Source organism: Saccharomyces cerevisiae, chromosome V (assembly GCF_000146045.2).
Source record: "Saccharomyces cerevisiae S288C chromosome V, complete sequence".
NCBI lineage: Eukaryota > Fungi > Ascomycota > Saccharomycetes > Saccharomycetales > Saccharomycetaceae > Saccharomyces > Saccharomyces cerevisiae.
The window spans coordinates 328,335-348,668 of record NC_001137.3 but is presented as its reverse complement, the minus strand read 5'-3'; the positions used below and the strand labels follow the sequence as shown (position 1 = coordinate 348,668).

The 20,334-nt window shown below is 40.0% G+C and overlaps 10 protein-coding genes across 10 annotated transcripts; 6 read left to right on the top strand and 4 right to left on the bottom strand.

The window, feature by feature from the left end:
- Window positions 1-268: 268 nt before the first annotated feature.
- On the top strand, window positions 269-757 carry AIM11 (Aim11p; the record flags this gene model as incomplete). The annotated part of the gene is made up of 2 exons (NM_001180860.1): window positions 269-392; window positions 468-757. 2 exons carry the CDS (start codon window positions 269-271, stop codon window positions 755-757), a joined length of 414 nt encoding a protein of 137 aa, NP_011019.1.
- A 299-nt stretch (window positions 758-1,056) lies between these two features.
- TSC11 (TORC2 complex subunit TSC11) lies at window positions 1,057-5,349 on the top strand (the record flags this gene model as incomplete). The annotated part of the gene is made up of 1 exon (NM_001178984.1): window positions 1,057-5,349. One exon carries the CDS (start codon window positions 1,057-1,059, stop codon window positions 5,347-5,349), a length of 4,293 nt encoding a protein of 1,430 aa, NP_011018.1.
- Window positions 5,350-5,436: 87 nt separating this feature from the next.
- IES5 (Ies5p) lies at window positions 5,437-5,814 on the bottom strand (the record flags this gene model as incomplete). Its single annotated transcript, NM_001178983.3, has 1 exon — window positions 5,437-5,814. The coding sequence occupies one exon, from the start codon at window positions 5,812-5,814 to the stop codon at window positions 5,437-5,439; it is 378 nt and encodes a 125-aa protein (NP_011017.3).
- Window positions 5,815-6,501: 687 nt separating this feature from the next.
- On the top strand, window positions 6,502-8,805 carry MET6 (5-methyltetrahydropteroyltriglutamate-homocysteine S-methyltransferase; the record flags this gene model as incomplete). Its single annotated transcript, NM_001178982.3, has 1 exon — window positions 6,502-8,805. The coding sequence occupies one exon, from the start codon at window positions 6,502-6,504 to the stop codon at window positions 8,803-8,805; it is 2,304 nt and encodes a 767-aa protein (NP_011015.3).
- A 391-nt stretch (window positions 8,806-9,196) lies between these two features.
- On the bottom strand, window positions 9,197-10,720 carry TRP2 (anthranilate synthase TRP2; the record flags this gene model as incomplete). Its single annotated transcript, NM_001178981.1, has 1 exon — window positions 9,197-10,720. One exon carries the CDS (start codon window positions 10,718-10,720, stop codon window positions 9,197-9,199), a length of 1,524 nt encoding a protein of 507 aa, NP_011014.1.
- Window positions 10,721-11,328: 608 nt separating this feature from the next.
- PTC2 (type 2C protein phosphatase PTC2) lies at window positions 11,329-12,723 on the top strand (the record flags this gene model as incomplete). The annotated part of the gene is made up of 1 exon (NM_001178980.1): window positions 11,329-12,723. The coding sequence occupies one exon, from the start codon at window positions 11,329-11,331 to the stop codon at window positions 12,721-12,723; it is 1,395 nt and encodes a 464-aa protein (NP_011013.1).
- A 757-nt stretch (window positions 12,724-13,480) lies between these two features.
- DOT6 (Dot6p) lies at window positions 13,481-15,493 on the top strand (the record flags this gene model as incomplete). Its single annotated transcript, NM_001178979.3, has 1 exon — window positions 13,481-15,493. One exon carries the CDS (start codon window positions 13,481-13,483, stop codon window positions 15,491-15,493), a length of 2,013 nt encoding a protein of 670 aa, NP_011012.3.
- Window positions 15,494-15,838: 345 nt separating this feature from the next.
- On the top strand, window positions 15,839-16,087 carry SBH1 (Arf family guanine nucleotide exchange factor SBH1; the record flags this gene model as incomplete). The annotated part of the gene is made up of 1 exon (NM_001180032.3): window positions 15,839-16,087. One exon carries the CDS (start codon window positions 15,839-15,841, stop codon window positions 16,085-16,087), a length of 249 nt encoding a protein of 82 aa, NP_011011.3.
- Window positions 16,088-16,362: 275 nt separating this feature from the next.
- AIM10 (putative proline--tRNA ligase AIM10) lies at window positions 16,363-18,093 on the bottom strand (the record flags this gene model as incomplete). The annotated part of the gene is made up of 1 exon (NM_001178978.1): window positions 16,363-18,093. The coding sequence occupies one exon, from the start codon at window positions 18,091-18,093 to the stop codon at window positions 16,363-16,365; it is 1,731 nt and encodes a 576-aa protein (NP_011010.1).
- A 368-nt stretch (window positions 18,094-18,461) lies between these two features.
- On the bottom strand, window positions 18,462-20,192 carry ILV1 (threonine ammonia-lyase ILV1; the record flags this gene model as incomplete). Its single annotated transcript, NM_001178977.1, has 1 exon — window positions 18,462-20,192. The coding sequence occupies one exon, from the start codon at window positions 20,190-20,192 to the stop codon at window positions 18,462-18,464; it is 1,731 nt and encodes a 576-aa protein (NP_011009.1).
- Window positions 20,193-20,334: the final 142 nt, after the last annotated feature.

Below are 20,334 nucleotides of genomic sequence, written 5' to 3'. Positions count from 1 at the left end.
TCAAGAATTTTCCACATCCAACTCATCTTTAATTTTTAAGTAAACAGAATAGATCGAATGAATATATAAATACTAAAATGCATAAAGTCAGTCGAAGATCTGAGTAGCTATCCGCTGGCTGTCCTTTTCTAAGGAGCAGCGTTATTCACCAGCCGCGAGTCTCTTGAAAAATTGGCGCTTTTAATACTTATTAGGATGGGGAACTTGATTCTTTGACGGGTTTGTCAGCAATTAGTACGACTATCCTACTTCATCAAGAAACGAAACTATGATCGAAGAGAAGAAGGAACTTAAGAAACGCAGGGTTCTTCAAATGGCCAGATTTTATGGTGCGGCCGCCTTCACCCTGATTACCATGAGGCTTATCTCCAGGGCCATAAAAGTACGAAAATGTATGTATTTTGTCCTAGTTCAGTGGCCAAAACTAATAATAGGATATAGTTACTAACACCGTCTACTGAAAGCAGACGTCCCCAGCATATTTCAACAAAATTACAAGCTTCCACCTTTTTCCCAAAGGAATGAAGCCATGTCAGCGTTAACGTATGCATCCGCCGCTTCAATAGGTACGTTCAGCACATTGATATTCGGCTTTTGTTGGGCACTTGACATTTCAACGGCAAGAGAGTTTGTATTTAAGACTAGAGAGTTCATGAGCCTTCCACAAGCCTTAGAAACCGACACGAGCATGGACGAAGAAACTTCCAAACTAACTAAGCAATTGCAAGACCTCCTGTCGAGCGAAAACAACAAGTAGCACTACGCATTGGCTTAATCTCTTTAAACTGTAAATAATGGTATAACTACGAGCCGTTGCCGGCTGGTCACATATCGTATATCCGTATACATTCTTTCTTCTTTTAATTATACATATTGTAATCTTTTTCTTTTTTGCATTCTCTTAAAAATTGATTGATCCATCGGCGAAATGGAAGATGGAATATCAAGCAGTTCTATTGTTCTCGGATATAACTAAGGTACCTTCAATTTGTAGGTGTACACGCTAGGGAGGTTGCTTCGTGCTGTACCGCTTCTATTAAGTTTTTGAAATTCACAATGAGCATACCTCACAGTGCAAAACAGAGTAGCCCTCTCTCAAGTCGGCGCCGGTCAGTAACTAATACTACTCCACTGTTAACCCCTAGACATAGCCGTGATAACTCGAGCACCCAAATATCAAGCGCCAAGAACATCACCTCCAGCAGCCCATCAACCATAACGAATGAAAGTTCCAAAAGAAATAAACAAAATCTGGTACTCTCGACCTCATTTATCTCCACCAAGAGGCTAGAAAATAGTGCACCTTCACCGACCAGTCCCTTAATGGCAAGACGAACGAGAAGTACTATGACCAAGGCACTTTTAAATCTTAAAGCAGAAATAAACAACCAATATCAAGAATTAGCTCGATTGCGCAAGAAAAAAGACGATATCGAACATCTTCGGGATTCTACAATATCTGATATATACTCTGGATCTTACTCTACGAATCATTTACAAAAGCACTCGATGAGGATTAGAGCGAATACTCAACTTAGAGAAATTGACAATTCAATAAAAAGAGTTGAGAAGCATATTTTTGACCTCAAGCAACAGTTCGACAAGAAAAGGCAAAGATCACTCACAACATCCAGCTCAATAAAGGCTGACGTGGGGAGCATCAGGAATGATGATGGCCAAAATAACGATAGTGAAGAATTGGGCGACCATGATAGTTTGACAGATCAAGTTACTCTTGATGATGAATATCTTACGACTCCCACTTCTGGAACTGAGCGTAATAGTCAGCAGAACTTAAATCGTAATAGTACCGTCAACTCACGGAATAACGAAAATCATTCTACGCTTTCCATTCCAGATTTAGATGGATCTAATAAAGTAAACTTAACCGGTGATACTGAAAAAGATCTTGGTGATCTTGAAAACGAAAATCAAATATTCACATCCACAACAACTGAAGCGGCAACATGGCTTGTAAGCGATTATATGCAAAGTTTTCAAGAAAAGAACGTCAACCCTGATTTCATTGCTCAAAAAGCAAATGGCCTGGTCACCTTATTGAAAGAACATTCAGAGATAAGAAAAGATCTGGTTTTAACTTCATTCATGTCATCAATTCAAAATCTGCTTCTCAATGGAAACAAGCTTATAGCAGCATCTGCTTATAGGGTATGTCGTTACCTAATAAATAGCTCGATTTTCATTGATGAGCTGTTAGAGCTAAGACTGGATGCATTCATAATTATTTCCCTTGCGAAGGATAATTCTTTTCAAATAGAAAGGGAACAAGCCTTAAAAATGGTACGAAGATTCATTGAATACAACAACGGTGTTACTCAAGGCATTATGCAGGCTATAATAAGCTGTGTTGAAAAACCTGAAGACTCCTTAAGGCACATGGCATTAGAAACTTTGTTGGAACTTTGTTTTGTCGCCCCTGAAATGGTTAAAGAATGCCGTGGTATGAGAGTGATCGAGGGATTTTTACAAGATTATACTTCTTTTTCACTCGCATCAGTAATACTTGATACTATTTTACAATTAATGGCTACACACAAGACAAGGCAACATTTTCTGGAAGATTTCAATGTATCTGTGTTAACCACGGTCTTTTCGGATACAAATACAAAGTCAAACGTTAATGTGGAAAAAATGCAAAACGCTTCTACACTTATCTCAATAACTTTGAACAGCTACAATGGCTTTATGCTTTTTTCTAACAACAATTTCAAACCGTTAAAACAGCTGGTGTCATTCTTCCAAATTCCTATATGCGCCCAATATCTTATCGACATCTTTCTTGATGTTTTGAAAATCAAACCACTACCATACAAGCCAAGGGGCAGACATTCTCATTCTTTCAAACCAATCCCATCTCAGTACTACAAAGAGTGTATGTCTGTGAATCAACGGCTAGCCTTAATTGTGCTAATTCTGGAGAACTCGGAATTTGTACCCCACCTCCTTGAACTTTTGAACGAAGAAGATAGAGATGATCACTTGGTAGCAAAAGGCAGATATCTTCTTACCGAATATTTTAATTTAAGAATGAATTTAGTCGATAAAAAGTATACTTCAGTATCAAAACCAATTTACAAGGAGAACTTCACTTACGTCAATGAAACATTCCAGTTCAAGAAGATCGCTTATAAAATGAATAGAAACAGGAATACAATTGGCATGTCGGGCATTGATTATGCTCAAAATATAAAATCATTTTCCAAAAATATTAAAGAGAATACTCTTCTCCGCGAAGTAGATGATTTCCGATTTAGAAGAATGGTTTATGACTCTAAAGTTTTGCAAACGAAGGATTTTACGCGATGGAATTGGAACATAATTAACGAATTACTTGAAGGACCATTACTAAATAAAAAGCAACTAGAAGAATTAGTTAAATCAACCAAATTCATCAGAAGACTTTTGGTGTTTTACAGACCACTCAGATTGAGATTTTCCAACGTCAATAAAGGCGCAAAATTATCTCAAAAGTATGTACAAGTTGGATGCCAGTTTTTCAAAACACTAACGGCGACTCCAGAAGGAATGAAAATCCTTATGGATGATACAAAAATTATACCGCAACTGGCGTCTTTAATGTTTAGAGCAATGGAGGGAAATATATCAGGCAACATCTTCAACAAGAATAAACTACGAGAAAAAATAATATTTGGATACTTCAAATTCATCGGAATATTGACGCAGTCAAAGAATGGGGTTCATATCCTAACGAGGTGGAATTTTTTTACCGTAATCTATAAGATGTTTCAATTTGAATCGAAACTGGGGCTTGAGTTTCTATTATTAACAATACCAGAATTAGATTTGAAATATTCATCACATTGCCGCGTCATTATCGGCAAGGCCCTTGTAGTGGCCAATGAGAAAGTTAGGATTGAGGCTACAAAGCATATAGGCGATAAACTAAAAGAACTGTTATCCACGAAAGAAAGTGATCTTAAGTTAAAAGCGAATAAAGTGAAACTGCAGCAATTCAAAATGGAAATGTTAACAAGGCAACTATACGACCTGAGCCCCAGCGTAGTCGCCGTAGCAGACCAAGCTTTATATGAATGTATTGTCGCGGGCAATGGCTCTGAAGAGCTGGGCACCTCATTTAGGATGTTTTTAAACCAAATGGTATTCATTAGGTCTCCAATACTTTTCGAGTTATTAAGCCGCCCATACGGGTTCCAGTTGTTGAACGAAATCAATTTTGTGAAGGAGGAAAGGGATTCGTGGTTATCTAAAAAAAACATTGAGTATGTTCATATTGTGGAGGAATTCCTGAAGAAAAATGAATCAATTAATGCAAAATCCCTCACATTTCAACAAAAGAGTCGCCTGCCATTGCATTTTTATGAAAGTCTAACGAAAACAGAAGACGGAATATTACTATTAAGCCAAACAGGAGATTTGGTTACTTTCATGAACGTTATAAAAAAATACGTCAACGGAAACAATATGGCCACAGTAGAAAATGCCAAAGAAATTCTCGACTTAAAAGCAGCATTATGGTGTGTTGGGTTTATCGGATCCACAGAATTGGGGATAGGTCTACTAGATAACTACTCATTGGTGGAAGATATTATCGAGGTGGCCTACAATGCCAGCGTAACCAGCGTTAGGTTTACAGCATTTTATGTTCTGGGATTAATCAGCATGACCCGCGAGGGTTGCGAAATTCTAGACGAGATGGGATGGAACTGTTGTGTCAGTGTACAAGATGAGCCTATCGGGATCGCACTACCAAATAGGCTCGATAGATTTCTATCGTATAACGAACACAAATGGTCCGCATTTGGCGAGTATTCTGATGAGATGATTGTTTTTAATAAAAGCGATGGCGACTTGATAGAAAAATGCTTACCCATCGAATTTGATTTGGACAAACTACTCAAAGAGAAAGATACCGCAGAGAATCCATTAAATGAAAAAATCATTACTAATAAATACGACAACGATATCACAAGTCAAACTATCACTGTTTCAGGTGAAAATAGTAGTCTTTTCGCAAACGAAGGCCTTTCTTCTCCCTATGTTACACAATACCGCAATGACGATGACTCCATCGAGAGCAAGGTACTACATATAGTAAGTCAGCTAGGCAATCATATCCTTTCAAATCACGCAGTGAAGGAGATTACAGAAATAAACAATAAATACGGTCCAAGGCTTTTTGAAAACGAGAAAATGTTCTTCAAAGTATTTAATATGATGTCGAAGTATCGGTTTAAGCCACATGTTAGGAAGTTTCTTTGCGGACTATTTATTAACAATAGAGCGCTTGAAAATGTCATCAGGCACGACAACAAAAGGGACAAAAGGCCGGCTAATTTTACACGTTAGAGCAAAAAAGGGCCGCATGTATAAATGTATATAGTCACAATATTCCATAGACCCAGGCACTTCCCTACACCACAGCATACAAAACCGTTATGGTGTGTGCGTATCATTATATAATAATGGGGTTTCCTTGTACAGAGTATAAGCATCCATTAGCTCCTCGGGAACCTCAATATCTTCATCGTCCTCCAACTTTTCTGTAATCAGTGATATCTGATCATTGTACCACTTCAATTCGGGTACTTTCTCTACTGTTGCTTGAGATATTAAGCGTGGGAGTTCCGTTTCAGCAGAACCAGTATCTGCATCATCAATACTGTTCAGTACCGTTATCACGCTCGATACTTTTCTCAATAATGTAGTGTATTCCCTTTTTAGAGTCCCATCCTGTTTGATAAGCTCATCATTTCTTGCTGATATCTTCCGTATTTCTTTGTCTATAACGCTCTCTGGATCTTTACTAGGCATTTTTTTCTTGTTTTATAATCAGTCAAGTATTGGTTTCCCACAGCCATTCAACTCAGGTTCATCATCTTTTTCGCTTCCAAAAATGCAGTTGATTTCACACAATTTTTCATGAACCAGGGTCCCGCACTCCGGGTAAAGGACCATCACGCCACATCACGTGCACATTACTAGTAAAAGCCACAGGAAATATTTCACGTGACTTACAAACAGAGTCGTACGTCAGGACCGGAGTCAGGTGAAAAAATGTGGGCCGGTAAAGGGAAAAAACCAGAAACGGGACTACTATCGAACTCGTTTAGTCGCGAACGTGCAAAAGGCCAATATTTTTCGCTAGAGTCATCGCAGTCATGGCAGCTCTTTCGCTCTATCTCCCGGTCGCAAAACTGTGGTAGTCATAGCTCGTTCTGCTCAATTGAGAACTGTGAATGTGAATATGGAACAAATGCGATAGATGCACTAATTTAAGGGAAGCTAGCTAGTTTTCCCAACTGCGAAAGAAAAAAAGGAAAGAAAAAAAAATTCTATATAAGTGATAGATATTTCCATCTTTACTAGCATTAGTTTCTCTTTTACGTATTCAATATTTTTGTTAAACTCTTCCTTTATCATAAAAAAGCAAGCATCTAAGAGCATTGACAACACTCTAAGAAACAAAATACCAATATAATTTCAAAGTACATATCAAAAATGGTTCAATCTGCTGTCTTAGGGTTCCCAAGAATCGGTCCAAACAGAGAATTAAAGAAGGCCACTGAAGGTTACTGGAACGGTAAAATCACTGTCGATGAATTATTCAAGGTCGGTAAGGATTTGAGAACTCAAAACTGGAAGTTGCAAAAGGAGGCTGGTGTTGATATCATCCCATCCAATGACTTCTCCTTTTACGACCAAGTTTTGGATTTGTCTTTGTTGTTCAATGTCATTCCAGACCGTTACACTAAGTACGATCTATCTCCAATCGACACTTTGTTTGCTATGGGTAGAGGTTTACAAAGAAAGGCCACTGAAACTGAAAAGGCTGTCGACGTCACTGCTTTGGAAATGGTTAAATGGTTCGACTCTAACTACCATTACGTTAGACCAACTTTCTCCAAGACCACTCAATTTAAGTTGAACGGCCAAAAGCCAGTTGACGAATTTTTGGAAGCCAAGGAGTTAGGTATTCATACTAGACCTGTCTTGTTGGGTCCAGTTTCTTACTTATTCTTGGGTAAGGCTGACAAGGATTCTCTAGATTTGGAACCATTGTCCCTATTGGAACAATTGTTGCCTCTATACACTGAAATCCTATCTAAATTGGCTTCTGCTGGTGCCACTGAAGTTCAAATTGACGAACCTGTCTTAGTTTTGGACTTGCCTGCCAACGCCCAAGCCGCCATTAAGAAGGCTTACACTTACTTCGGTGAACAAAGCAATCTACCAAAGATTACTTTGGCTACTTACTTCGGTACCGTTGTCCCTAACTTAGACGCCATCAAGGGCTTGCCAGTTGCTGCCTTACACGTTGACTTTGTTAGAGCTCCAGAACAATTTGATGAAGTCGTTGCCGCCATTGGTAACAAACAAACCTTGTCCGTTGGTATTGTTGATGGTAGAAACATTTGGAAGAATGATTTCAAGAAGTCTTCCGCTATCGTTAACAAGGCTATTGAAAAGTTGGGTGCTGACAGAGTCGTTGTTGCCACTTCTTCTTCTCTATTGCACACACCAGTTGATTTGAACAACGAAACCAAGTTGGACGCTGAAATCAAGGGCTTTTTCTCTTTCGCCACTCAAAAATTGGATGAAGTTGTTGTGATCACCAAGAACGTTTCCGGTCAAGACGTTGCTGCTGCCCTAGAAGCTAACGCTAAATCTGTTGAATCCAGAGGTAAATCCAAGTTTATCCACGATGCTGCCGTTAAGGCCAGAGTTGCCTCTATCGACGAAAAAATGTCTACTAGAGCAGCTCCATTTGAACAAAGATTGCCTGAACAACAAAAAGTCTTCAACTTGCCATTGTTCCCAACAACAACTATTGGTTCCTTCCCTCAAACCAAGGACATCAGAATTAACAGAAACAAATTCAACAAGGGCACCATCTCTGCTGAAGAATATGAAAAATTCATCAATTCTGAAATTGAAAAGGTCATCAGATTCCAAGAAGAAATTGGTTTGGATGTCTTAGTCCACGGTGAACCAGAAAGAAACGATATGGTTCAATACTTCGGTGAACAAATCAACGGTTATGCTTTCACTGTTAACGGTTGGGTTCAATCTTACGGTTCCAGATATGTCAGACCACCAATTATTGTTGGTGACTTGTCCAGACCAAAGGCTATGTCCGTCAAGGAATCTGTTTACGCTCAATCCATCACTTCTAAGCCAGTAAAGGGTATGTTGACTGGTCCAATTACCTGTTTGAGATGGTCTTTCCCAAGAGACGATGTCGACCAAAAAACTCAAGCTATGCAATTAGCTTTGGCTTTGAGAGATGAAGTCAATGATTTGGAAGCTGCCGGTATCAAGGTTATCCAAGTTGATGAACCAGCTTTAAGAGAAGGTTTACCATTGAGAGAAGGTACTGAGAGATCTGCTTACTACACCTGGGCTGCCGAAGCTTTCAGAGTTGCTACTTCTGGTGTTGCTAACAAGACTCAAATACACTCTCATTTCTGTTACTCTGACTTGGATCCAAACCATATCAAGGCTTTGGATGCTGATGTTGTTTCCATCGAATTCTCTAAGAAGGACGATGCTAACTACATTGCTGAATTCAAAAACTATCCAAACCACATTGGTCTAGGTTTATTCGATATTCATTCTCCAAGAATTCCATCAAAGGATGAATTTATCGCCAAGATTTCAACCATCTTGAAGAGCTACCCAGCTGAAAAGTTCTGGGTTAACCCAGATTGTGGTTTGAAGACTAGAGGCTGGGAAGAAACTAGATTGTCTTTGACTCATATGGTCGAAGCCGCCAAGTACTTCCGTGAACAATACAAGAATTAAGGTTTTAAAAAGGAAGCAAAGTAATGATATTTTCTGAACTTTTTGTTTTTTATTCTGGGATTCAACATCGGTGATTTAATTTTTGTGTTCACATTTAAAAGTTTATTTGGGTAATTTTTTGATATCAATTTTATTACAAAGCCATAACTCTTGCATTTTTTTTATTATATTTTTATATACACGTACATTCTGTATTATTTATAACGCATTCAACATTCGTTTTCTAAAATTTCCTATATTTTTTGAACAAAAATTTTTTGGTTGTAAGTCGGACCAAATGTATATGTCGAAAGAATAATACTTTTCAGGATCCTGCTATACATCATTATATCATATTATTCGAAAACTATAAAAATGTCGTCTAAGGGGAAAAAAACAGAGAATGCCCTTTTTAAGCTGATCCTACGATATCGGCCCACAATTCTTCTGCTTGCACAATAGTACTGTGATTGGCCATCATTTTATTCATGGTTTCGACATATTCATCGTACTCATCTGAATCGTAAACAATACCACCGCCAGCTTGCAAGTAAGCAATGCCATCTTTATAGACCATAGTCCTTAAAGCGATACAATTGTCCATTGTTTTACCGTCGTATGACCAATGACCTACGGCGCCTGCATAAACCCCACGCCTTTCTCCTTCTAGTTCGGCAATCAATTCCATGGCTCTAACCTTTGGAGCACCACTGACAGTACCTGCAGGGAAAATCGATCTGAATGCATCAAATCTTGTCTTTTCTGGGCGGAGAACACCGCTGACTTGAGAAACCAGATGTTGGACATGAGAAAATTTTTGAATAGTTAACAGTTTATCGACACTTGTTGTTAATGGGTCACAAATTCTGTTAATATCGTTTCTTGCTAAATCTACCAGCATAACATGTTCTGCACGGTCTTTTAACGAGCCACGTAATTGGTCCGCTAAAGCATCATCCTCTTCAGTAGTAGCCCCACGTTTGACAGTACCAGCAATTGGATGGGTAATGACTCTATTTTTGGAATCCGATTTGCACAACAATTCTGGAGATGCACCAATGATTTGGAAATCCAAACAATCAATATAAAACAGGTAAGGAGATGGGTTCACTGTACGTAAATGTCTGTAAATATTGAAAGGATGTAACGAAGTTGGCCTTGCCACTCTTTGCGATGGCACACCTTGAATAATATCACCTTTCTTAATATGCTTCTTCAAAGTGGAGACGTGATTTTCGTAACCTTCCTTGCCCACATTCGATTCAAAAGTTTGATTCAATTTAATAGGAGGTTGTTCTGGATATGGTATTGGCGAGGAATCGTCGGTTAGCTTTGATACGATATCAGTGATTATTTGTGCTGCAGCTTGGTAACCTTCCTCCAACGAAGTTTCATTGGTATTAATGTTATGAATGATTTGAAATCTCTGAAAAACATTATCAAAGGCAATAATGGTATCACAAAGCATTAAATATGCCTCTGGAAGTCTTAGGACATCTTTCAAAGGCCTTCTTGTTTTTGGCTCGAAATAACGAACACAGTCATAAGAAATATAACCAATAGCACCACCACTTAATTTCGGTAAACCAGGAACATTTTCGGCTACTTTAAAGGTAGACATCTCCTTTTCCAAAATTTCCAAAGGATCTGTTTCAATGCCTTCAGTAGGACCGGTTTTGATGGTCTTGCGTGGCGAGATACCTATGAATGAATAACGATCTAATTCATTATTTGTCTTAGCACTTTCCAACAGAAATGATTCCTTTCTATCAGGGTTGTTCAATTGTGCCAATTTTAGATATGCCACGTGAGGAGTCAGATCCAATGATGGCAAATACGCATACACGGGATACATATTTATGGAACTATCGTCATTTTGCTGCTGTAATTGCTTTAGAGAGTCAATATCCGGTTGAATTTTGATGGAAGCGGTCATTTTTTGCCTTTTTTCCAATCAGAATATCAGTGCTAATTATCGATTGTGGCCTCGGTTTTAAAGTGATGATTGCCTTCTGCTACGATGGACCATAGCCCTTTAGTCATGTTAATATATCAAAATCTAACAATACTTCGATGAGTGAAAAATCGTAATGAGTCAGCAAATCACTGTGTACGTTAATGCCTTTAACAACTTTTTTTTTCCCACAAACTACTTCAACGATTGAAAGGATTATTCTAAAAAAAAAAATATCATGCTGATAAATGGAAGGGGATGGTAAAACAAAGAAAACCAGCCAATTCGGATTCTGACAGAGCAAATTGAAACTGGATATTATAGTGCTAAGTATATAGACTTCTGTTTTGTTCTTTAAAACTAAATAAAAAAAATTCACCCTCCTCCCCACGGAATAAAACTACAACAAGTTCTGTTATCAAGGACAATTAGTGTATATTAGTTGTTGTAACATTTTTTACTTTCTCTTTTTTTTTTTCATTGATTAATTATAACTATTCGTTCGAGATAGTAGTTTTCCGATTAATAACATCCCTAGGATTTTGACTATTCCATTGTTGTATAAAATATAGAGAACCAGAAAAAGAAAAATGGGACAAATTCTATCAAACCCGGTAATTGATAAAGAGAGCCACTCCGGTGCTGACTCCTTGACCGCGTTTGGACTGTGTGCAATGCAAGGGTGGCGGATGTCAATGGAGGATTCACACATTCTAGAGCCTAATGTTTTGACAAAGTCCGATAAGGACCATATTGCATTTTACGGTATATTCGATGGTCATGGTGGCGCTAAAGTAGCAGAATACTGTGGTAATAAAATAGTGGAGATCCTGCAAGAGCAGAAATCGTTCCATGAAGGAAATTTACCAAGGGCTTTGATTGATACTTTCATAAACACAGACGTGAAACTGTTACAAGATCCTGTGATGAAAGAAGACCATAGCGGATGTACGGCTACATCCATATTAGTATCAAAGTCCCAGAACTTGTTAGTATGTGGTAACGCTGGTGACAGTAGAACCGTACTCGCCACCGACGGGAACGCAAAGGCATTATCATACGATCACAAGCCCACTCTAGCAAGCGAAAAATCACGTATTGTGGCAGCTGATGGCTTCGTAGAAATGGATAGGGTCAACGGTAACTTGGCGCTCTCTCGTGCCATTGGTGATTTTGAGTTCAAATCCAACCCCAAATTGGGCCCCGAGGAGCAAATAGTGACATGTGTTCCGGACATTCTCGAGCATTCTCTAGATTACGATAGGGACGAGTTTGTAATCTTAGCCTGTGATGGTATCTGGGATTGTTTGACTTCCCAAGATTGTGTGGACTTGGTTCATCTCGGCCTTCGCGAAGGCAAGACATTGAATGAAATTTCTTCGCGGATCATCGATGTCTGTTGTGCTCCCACCACAGAGGGGACGGGTATTGGATGCGACAACATGAGTATAGTGGTTGTCGCGCTGCTGAAAGAAGGTGAAGACGTCGCTCAATGGAGCGACCGTATGAAGTCCAAGGCCCACCGCACATCAGTGCGTTCTTTTGCAGACAAGAGAAGAAGGGTGTTTAGTTACTACGATTTTTCCAAATGTAACGACGAACAGGTGTTCGCTATCACTACGAAGAAACCTCAGGACAAATTCACTCGCGACCACGAAGCCGCTGTGGCCTCGGTGACTGCCGCCGATAACGACGATCCAATGGACATAGACGACACGGACGCTGACACAGATGCAGAAAATCTTGACCCTTCCAGCCAATCCAAGAGCAAGACCTCCGGCCCCATTGATCTAGCATCCTTGGAGGCGCTACTTGGTGCTACAGGAGGAGTGAAGACAGACAGCAACGGGAACAAAGTCACCTACACTCTTCCCCAGTCTGCCTTGGCCCAACTGCTCCAAACCATGGGCCATGACCCGGCTTCCTCCCATCCCGAGAATGACAGTAACACTGACCACAAGGCCGGCCGTTCCCACTTGCAATGAAGGATCTTCCATCCTTCATTATATATACATACCTATATACGAACCGAACGAACAGAAAGAGAAGAGAAGACGCAAGACACCACCAGAACCAAGAGCATACACCACTACCACCACCATCGCTACCAACAGCAGGATATCCGGATGCAGTTTGACGCTTGAAGATGGTATTCACCTCAGGGGTAAACGCGCAGAAACTGCGCGTTTACCTGCAGCGACGCCACAAAAACGGACCGGCCCGGCCAGAGGGTGAGACCAGCAGCGGCCCCGTTGTGAAATCTCACCCCCAGTCCCGGATGGGCACGAGTCCCCAGCGCCCGTCCCATGAGGTCCTCCTAAGGTAGACAGCGCGGATGTTTCCGATGCAAAGGAGAAAGGATGGACGGTACAGACATCGTAGACAGGATTCGCGCATTGCCTTGCACATCTGTGCCCCATCCAATCTACCGTATCTATTGTTATCGTCGTGTGTGCTACTCTTTTCTCCGACAGCCTCGACAAGACGGAATCAGAAAGTGCACACAGTTTAAAAAGGAAAAAAACCGAGTACAACAAAAACAGGGACAGGTTTTGAAAAGTGTTCTTTTCTTTGCATCTTCTCTATTTCTTCTCTCTTTCGTCCTGTTTGGTATCTTGTTGTATTTTTTCTCTCTTTTGTAGTATATTTATCCGTGTTTCCTCCTTTTCACAGTCAGTTCATCCGACCTCATCGAATAGCTTCCGTGCACGTTCCAGTCTTCCCTCCCTTCTCTGCTCCGTGATGTCCATTTCAACCAGTTTGAACTCAGCTTCCATTCATTTGAGCAGCATGGACACCCATCCTCAGCTACACTCACTCACTCGTCAGCCACACTCGTCGTCAACAGCTATGTCCAAGAACGAAGCCCAGGAATCTTCGCCCTCTCTGCCAGCTTCCTCTTCATCGTCGACTTCGGCATCGGCATCTGCGTCTTCCAAGAATTCGAGCAAGAACCCTTCCTCTTGGGACCCTCAAGATGATCTGCTGCTACGTCATTTAAAGGAGGTCAAGAAAATGGGCTGGAAGGATATTTCGCAATACTTCCCAAACAGGACTCCTAACGCGTGTCAGTTCAGATGGAGAAGGTTGAAGTCTGGTAACTTGAAGTCGAACAAGACTGCTTTGATCGACATCAACACCTATACGGGCCCACTCAAGATCACCCACGGCGATGAGACTGCCAACGCTCAGCAAAAGCCCAGCAAGAAGGTAGAAGAAAACGTATTAACGGAAGATACTGCTGAGTTCACTACAACGTCATCCATCCCGATTCCCTCCAGAAAGACCTCGTTGCCTTCGTTTCACGCATCGATGTCATTTTCTCAATCTCCGTCCAATGTGACTCCCACTACGATTGTCTCAAACGCTGCTTCTTCCATGCCGTTCGCTCCTCCCACGCTGCCGGCCGCACTCCCTCATCATCCTCATCAACACCTACACCACCATCCCCATCATAAGACTCTAAAGCCAAGGTCAAACTCTCACTCCTTCACCAATTCTTTGAACCAAGACCCCATCGTTCGGTCTAATGATGAGGAGAAGTATGGATTCATTCCTAAAGTATTCGTTAGATCCAGAAGAAGTTCGTTTGCCTATCCACAACAGGTAGCAATAACCACTACTCCGTCTTCTCCAAACTCTTCGCATGTCTTACTAAGCTCAAAGTCAAGAAGGGGCTCGCTTGCGAATTGGTCCAGAAGATCATCGTTTAATGTTTCAAGTAACAACACTTCAAGACGGTCTTCAATGATTCTTGCACCAAATTCCGTGTCAAACATATTCAATGTCAACAATAGCGGCAGTAACACTGCTTCTACTTCTAATACCAACTCAAGAAGGGAATCTGTCATCAAGAAGGAATTTCAGCAAAGATTAAACAACTTAAGTAACAGTGGAGGTCCTACCTCCAACAACGGGCCCATTTTCCCCAACTCTTATACCTTTATGGATCTCCCACATTCTTCATCGGTGTCATCGTCATCCACTTTGCATAAGTCTAAACGAGGTTCGTTTTCTGGCCATTCTATGAAGTCATCGTGTAATCCGACTAATCTATGGTCAAAAGATGAAGACGCTTTGCTAATGGAAAACAAAAAGAGAAACCTATCCGTTATGGAACTATCCATTCTTTTGCCGCAGAGAACTGAGGTGGAAATTCAATGGAGATTAAACGCCTTGTCAAGTGATGCGGATATGTTGTCTCCTACACATTCACCTCAAAAAACTCTGTCCAAGAAAACTTGTCCAAGAATGTTCAAAAGTGGTTCTACCACTGATGATGACAAAGGTAGCGACAAAGAGGACGTTATGGGTGATGGTAGTAACGATGATGACGAAGATAATGTAGACCCGCTGCACCGTGCTAAACAATCCAGTAACAAGACTGTCTTTTCATCCAGCAGTTCCAACATATCCTCCAAAGACGTTTCACCGGATCCGATCTTTTCACCGGATCCCGCAGATGATTCATCGAATACTTCTGATGCTGGTTCTAGGTGCACCATAACCTCCGATACCAGCTCCTCGGCTGCAACCATGAATCGCACCCCTAATTCCAAAAACCCGCAAGATATTGCTTTGTTAAACAACTTTCGTTCTGAAGCCATTACTCCGAGACCGAAGCCTTCTTCCACAACTACATCCATCACTACCGAAACCACCAATAACATGATAAACCACTCTAGTTCTACAACTACTACCACAAACAACAGTCCGCTGCCAAGCATAAACACTATCTTCAAGGATATGCTGTGAGGGGAAAACTTAAAATGAAAAAAAAATAAAAATAAAAAAATATCAACAACAAAAAGAAAAATGTGAATTTAGCGGGCTTGTTCATTAAATTTCTATAGTTTAGCATATTTAAAAGTATAAAAGTTTCTTTGGTTTATATGACGTATTCATCCATTCTTCATTTCCGCTTCAACTATTTTTTTTCGTGGAACGCAAACAACGTTACCCTGAACTTTTCACATTGGAAAAGGAAAGCATCATAAAAAATCGTGTTTTTATTTTAATACACGGTAGCCTTTTGATGAAGGGAAAAGATTTCAACCACCACTTCAAAACACCACACTCTACCTCCTACCATACTCCATAATGTCAAGCCCAACTCCTCCAGGTGGTCAACGTACTTTGCAAAAGAGAAAACAGGGAAGTTCACAAAAAGTTGCGGCATCCGCTCCAAAGAAAAACACGAACAGCAATAATTCGATTTTGAAGATTTATTCTGATGAGGCTACGGGACTAAGAGTAGATCCCTTAGTTGTGTTGTTTCTAGCGGTCGGTTTCATCTTTTCTGTTGTTGCATTACATGTTATTTCTAAAGTTGCCGGTAAGTTATTTTAAGAATTTTCTTCAGTAATGATTCAGCTTTTATCCACCCTATTTGACAAAACAAGACTACGAGCAAACGAACGCGAGAATTGCCTTGTTTTGAATAAATTCCTGCCATCGGATAACGTCCACGGTACTTTTTGATTCAAGTTTCTATAGAAGCACGTATATATCTTTAATACACTAAATACTTACTTCCACAGAACGAGGTATGTTTTTCAATTCATGGTTCTTTTTATTTTGGTGTTATATACATGTATACAAGACGGAAATGGCTTGCTTTGTGGCTACATATCCTTTAGCAATACGCCAATGACTTCCGCTAAATGCTGGATTGGAACAGTATGTTTCTCAATTCCATGTTCATTTTTGGTACACTTCCATTGCAGTTCGCTACATCTTTTTTCAAACTGCTTTCTCCACAGGTCCTTTTCTCCCCATCTTATGCCACGAACTTCAATTTCCACATTGGGCCAACTTTTTGAGCCCACGATAACACATAATGGTATACCCATGGCATGCGATAATTTTATTCTAGCACCTATACCCAGTTTTTCATTAAACTGGTCAAGGATGTCATTCTGTAAATTTTGCATGGTAGGATCATTCAGCAGCTCTGATTTAACATCCTGTAACCTCTGTGAGTTTTCAGGATTATTTGGTCCAGTACAAATCGATACTTTGTATGGAGCCATTATAGCGGGCCATCTAAATCCATTGGAATCACGCCCTAGTTCAGCAATTGCTCCAACTAGCCTGCTTACTCCAATGCCGTAGCAACCCATATGGACAAATGTCTCGTTTTTGTTTTCTTTGTCGACAAACTTGACATTTAACGGCTTCGAGTATTTATTACCCAGCAAAAATATGTGGCCTACCTCAATACTTTTGAGAGGTTCTAACCTTCCTTCCTCACATTTGCCACAGATTTCGTTTTCCTGTGCATCCACTATAGAAACGTCACTGATTTGACCAAAATTATTTTTCAGGTATTTCTTTAGTGGAAAATCAGGAAAGTTGGATTTTGAATTCAATCTACAGTCCATAACTCTTAATATTTTACTGAACATAATATCTTCGTTATCTTTTTCGTAGACTTGTAAGACGTGATCATTTGGTTTGTTCCTCAACGTCAAATCGATGTCTTTATCCATAGCATTTAATGCTAAATTCCAATTCAATTGTCTATCCTTTGGATAGTAGAAACATATCAATGTTGAGTGATCCTTAGTCAAAGCATACTTACAATCGACATCACCTGAATATTGACCATCTTTTTCAGGATATGACTGGGACATATCCAAAGTTGATATATCGCCGCAATGTTTGCAACTCATCAAGGTATCCTCACCGGATTCATGAATCAGGTGAAATTCTTTGCTAAACTCACCGCCAATGTCACCGCTATCTGCCCACGCACTAACAAAGGGGATTTTCAGATCTTTGAATATCTTATTGTAAGTATCATCTAGCTTTTGAAAACTGGCAAACGCATCCTCTTCATTACTAGCAAACGAATACGCATCCTTCATTAAAAATTCTCGTCCACGTAAGATACCACCCCTGGGTCTGATTTCGTCCCTATATTTTCTTGTCATTTGGTATATTGTGATAGGCATATCTTTATAACTAGCAATGTAATTTTTCATTAAATCTGTAATGTCCTCCTCACATGTTGCTGTCAAGCAGTACTGCTTCCCTTTAGAATCCTTCAATTTAAATAATTCACTGTTGTTCCAGCGATCCGTCGCTTGCCATAATGCTTTTGACGAGATAGCACTTAATGAAACTTCTATGGCTCCACCATCGCTATCCATTCGGTTCCGTATAGCATTTGATACTTTATTAAGTGATCTGAGTCCAAGTGGCAGCCATTGGAACAACCCAACCTGCGAGCGTCTTACGAATCCCACAGTTTGAAGTAGTTCCTGAGTAGTTTCAGATTTCAGGGTATTGTTTGAAAGAGATTTTGGGTGAAAAATATGACATGATCGAGACAATGTACGATATTTCAACATGGCTATGTGGAAGAAGTCAATCTTCAAAAAAAGGCGTTGGTCAATTAGTGGTTTTGAAAGGAGTATAAAATCCTTACGTCTATGTTTCAAACCTTGTTTTCATTTGTTCATCCATTACCGCCGTATTTACAAAGCAGAAAATTATAAATTAATGATCACTGTTTAAGTTTATTCTACAGGAAATAAAAGGGGAAAACTGGAAGAAGAAAACAAGAGAACTGTAAATCTTGTATTGAATTGGTTTATAGGTTCACATGATATGAGTATAAATATGAGTAACATACACGCGCTGTCTAGTATTTAAATTATGACGACGTTCATTTTACCTAACAAGTTGTTGCGTAAATTTATAAAGTAAATTGTCGGTTTTAATATTTCAAGAATTTTTGATAAACAGTGTTATCAGTTTCATCATGATAAGTGTAGCCTAAATCTTCCAAGAATTTTTGGAAGGTTAAGTTTTCCCTTGGAGGAACGGAAATACCAGCTAAAACCTTACCGATATCGGCACCATGGTTTCTATAATGGAATAAAGTAAGATTCCAAGAATCGCTTAGGCCTCCAAGGAACCTAGTCAAGGCACCTGGTCTTTCAGGGAATTCAAATGAAATAATTCTTTCATTAGGAACCTTAGAAGCACCACCAACCAAGTATCTACCATGAGATTTAGCCAATTCGTTATCGGAGATATCCACAGCTTCAAAACCTAAAGCATTCAACTGTTGCATAACTTGCTTGATTTCCTTTTCTCTGTCAACGACGCTGAAAGAAGTGTAAATGTAAGCCTTGGGCACTTCACTAGAGGACTCATGACGATGTTCATTGTAACGGTAAGAGAATTCAGTGACAGATCTTGGGTGGATGATCTTTTGCATTTTCTTGAACGCACCAGGGACGTCGGGTAAAGTAACTAACATGAAGACTTCCTTTCCTTCACCAAGAACAGCACGTTCGGAAACAAATCTTAATCTATCAAAGTTCATGTTAGCACCAGAAAGGATGGGAACATAGGTGTTTTTAGTGTGGTCAATTTCTGGATGTACGGTAGAGATGTATTTCTTCATACCGGCTACTGAAAGGGCACCAGATGGTTCTACAATACTTCTAGTATCTTCAAAAATATCCTTTACTGCAGCACAGATTTCGTCAGTGTTAACAAGAACAACTTCATCAACCACTTGTTGGGCGACTCTAAATGTTTCTTCACCAATCATACGCACAGACGTACCATCGGCAAAAGTACCCACCACAGGTAAAGGAGTTCTCTGGTTGCGTTGCAAGGAATTATGTAAAGTGGCCGCATCGTAAGTTTCAACACCAATGATTTTGATATGAGGAGCAACCCTTTTCAAATAAGCACCAATACCAGCAATTAAACCACCACCGCCGACGGGAACAAAGACAGCACCGATCTTATTAGCGGTACGTACTTGTCTTAGGATTTCCATAGCTACAGTACCTTGACCGGCAATGACATAAGGATGATCGAAAGGAGGAATGTTCGTCAAGCCACGCTCTTCAGCCAATTTGGCACATTCAGCCTTAGCCTCGTCAAAATCGTTACCATATAGGACGACTTGAGACCCTAATCTCGAGACATTTTGATACTTAATAGATGGTGTACAAACAGGCATAACGATAGTAGCAGGTATTTTCAAGTGTTTAGCAGCAAAGGCCACACCTTGGGCATGATTCCCAGCTGAACAGGCAATAACACCCTGGTTTCTTTGAGAATCGTCCAACTTGGCAATCATGTTATAGGCACCACGAAGCTTGAAAGAGAAAACAGGCAATAGATCTTCTCTTTTCAAGATGACATTCGTGTTTAGACGGGAAGACAAACCTACACCTTGAGAGATTGGAGATTCATTAATAACATCGTATACAGAGGACCTTAAAACTAAACGGACGTAATCAGGGGTGTTATCAGTTTGCAGCTCATCCAATTTCAATTCAGAGTGTAGTTTTATCAAGGAAGGTGACAGGTGTTGTCTGTGCAAATGAGCCTTTAGTCTCAAAAGGTTCAATCCAGACACTTTGGACTGTTTACCTTGCCGAACAACCGTACATAATGGTTGCTTTAGTAGAGTAGCTGACATCACTAACTTTGTGTAATTGACTTAGTTTAAATGTGGCTTGTAGCACTCACACAAGAAAGAACTCAAAGCAGCAACAACAAAAGTTTTCAAAGCTGATAATGAAGTATCTGCAGACATATGTTTGAGATGACTCTTTTTCTTT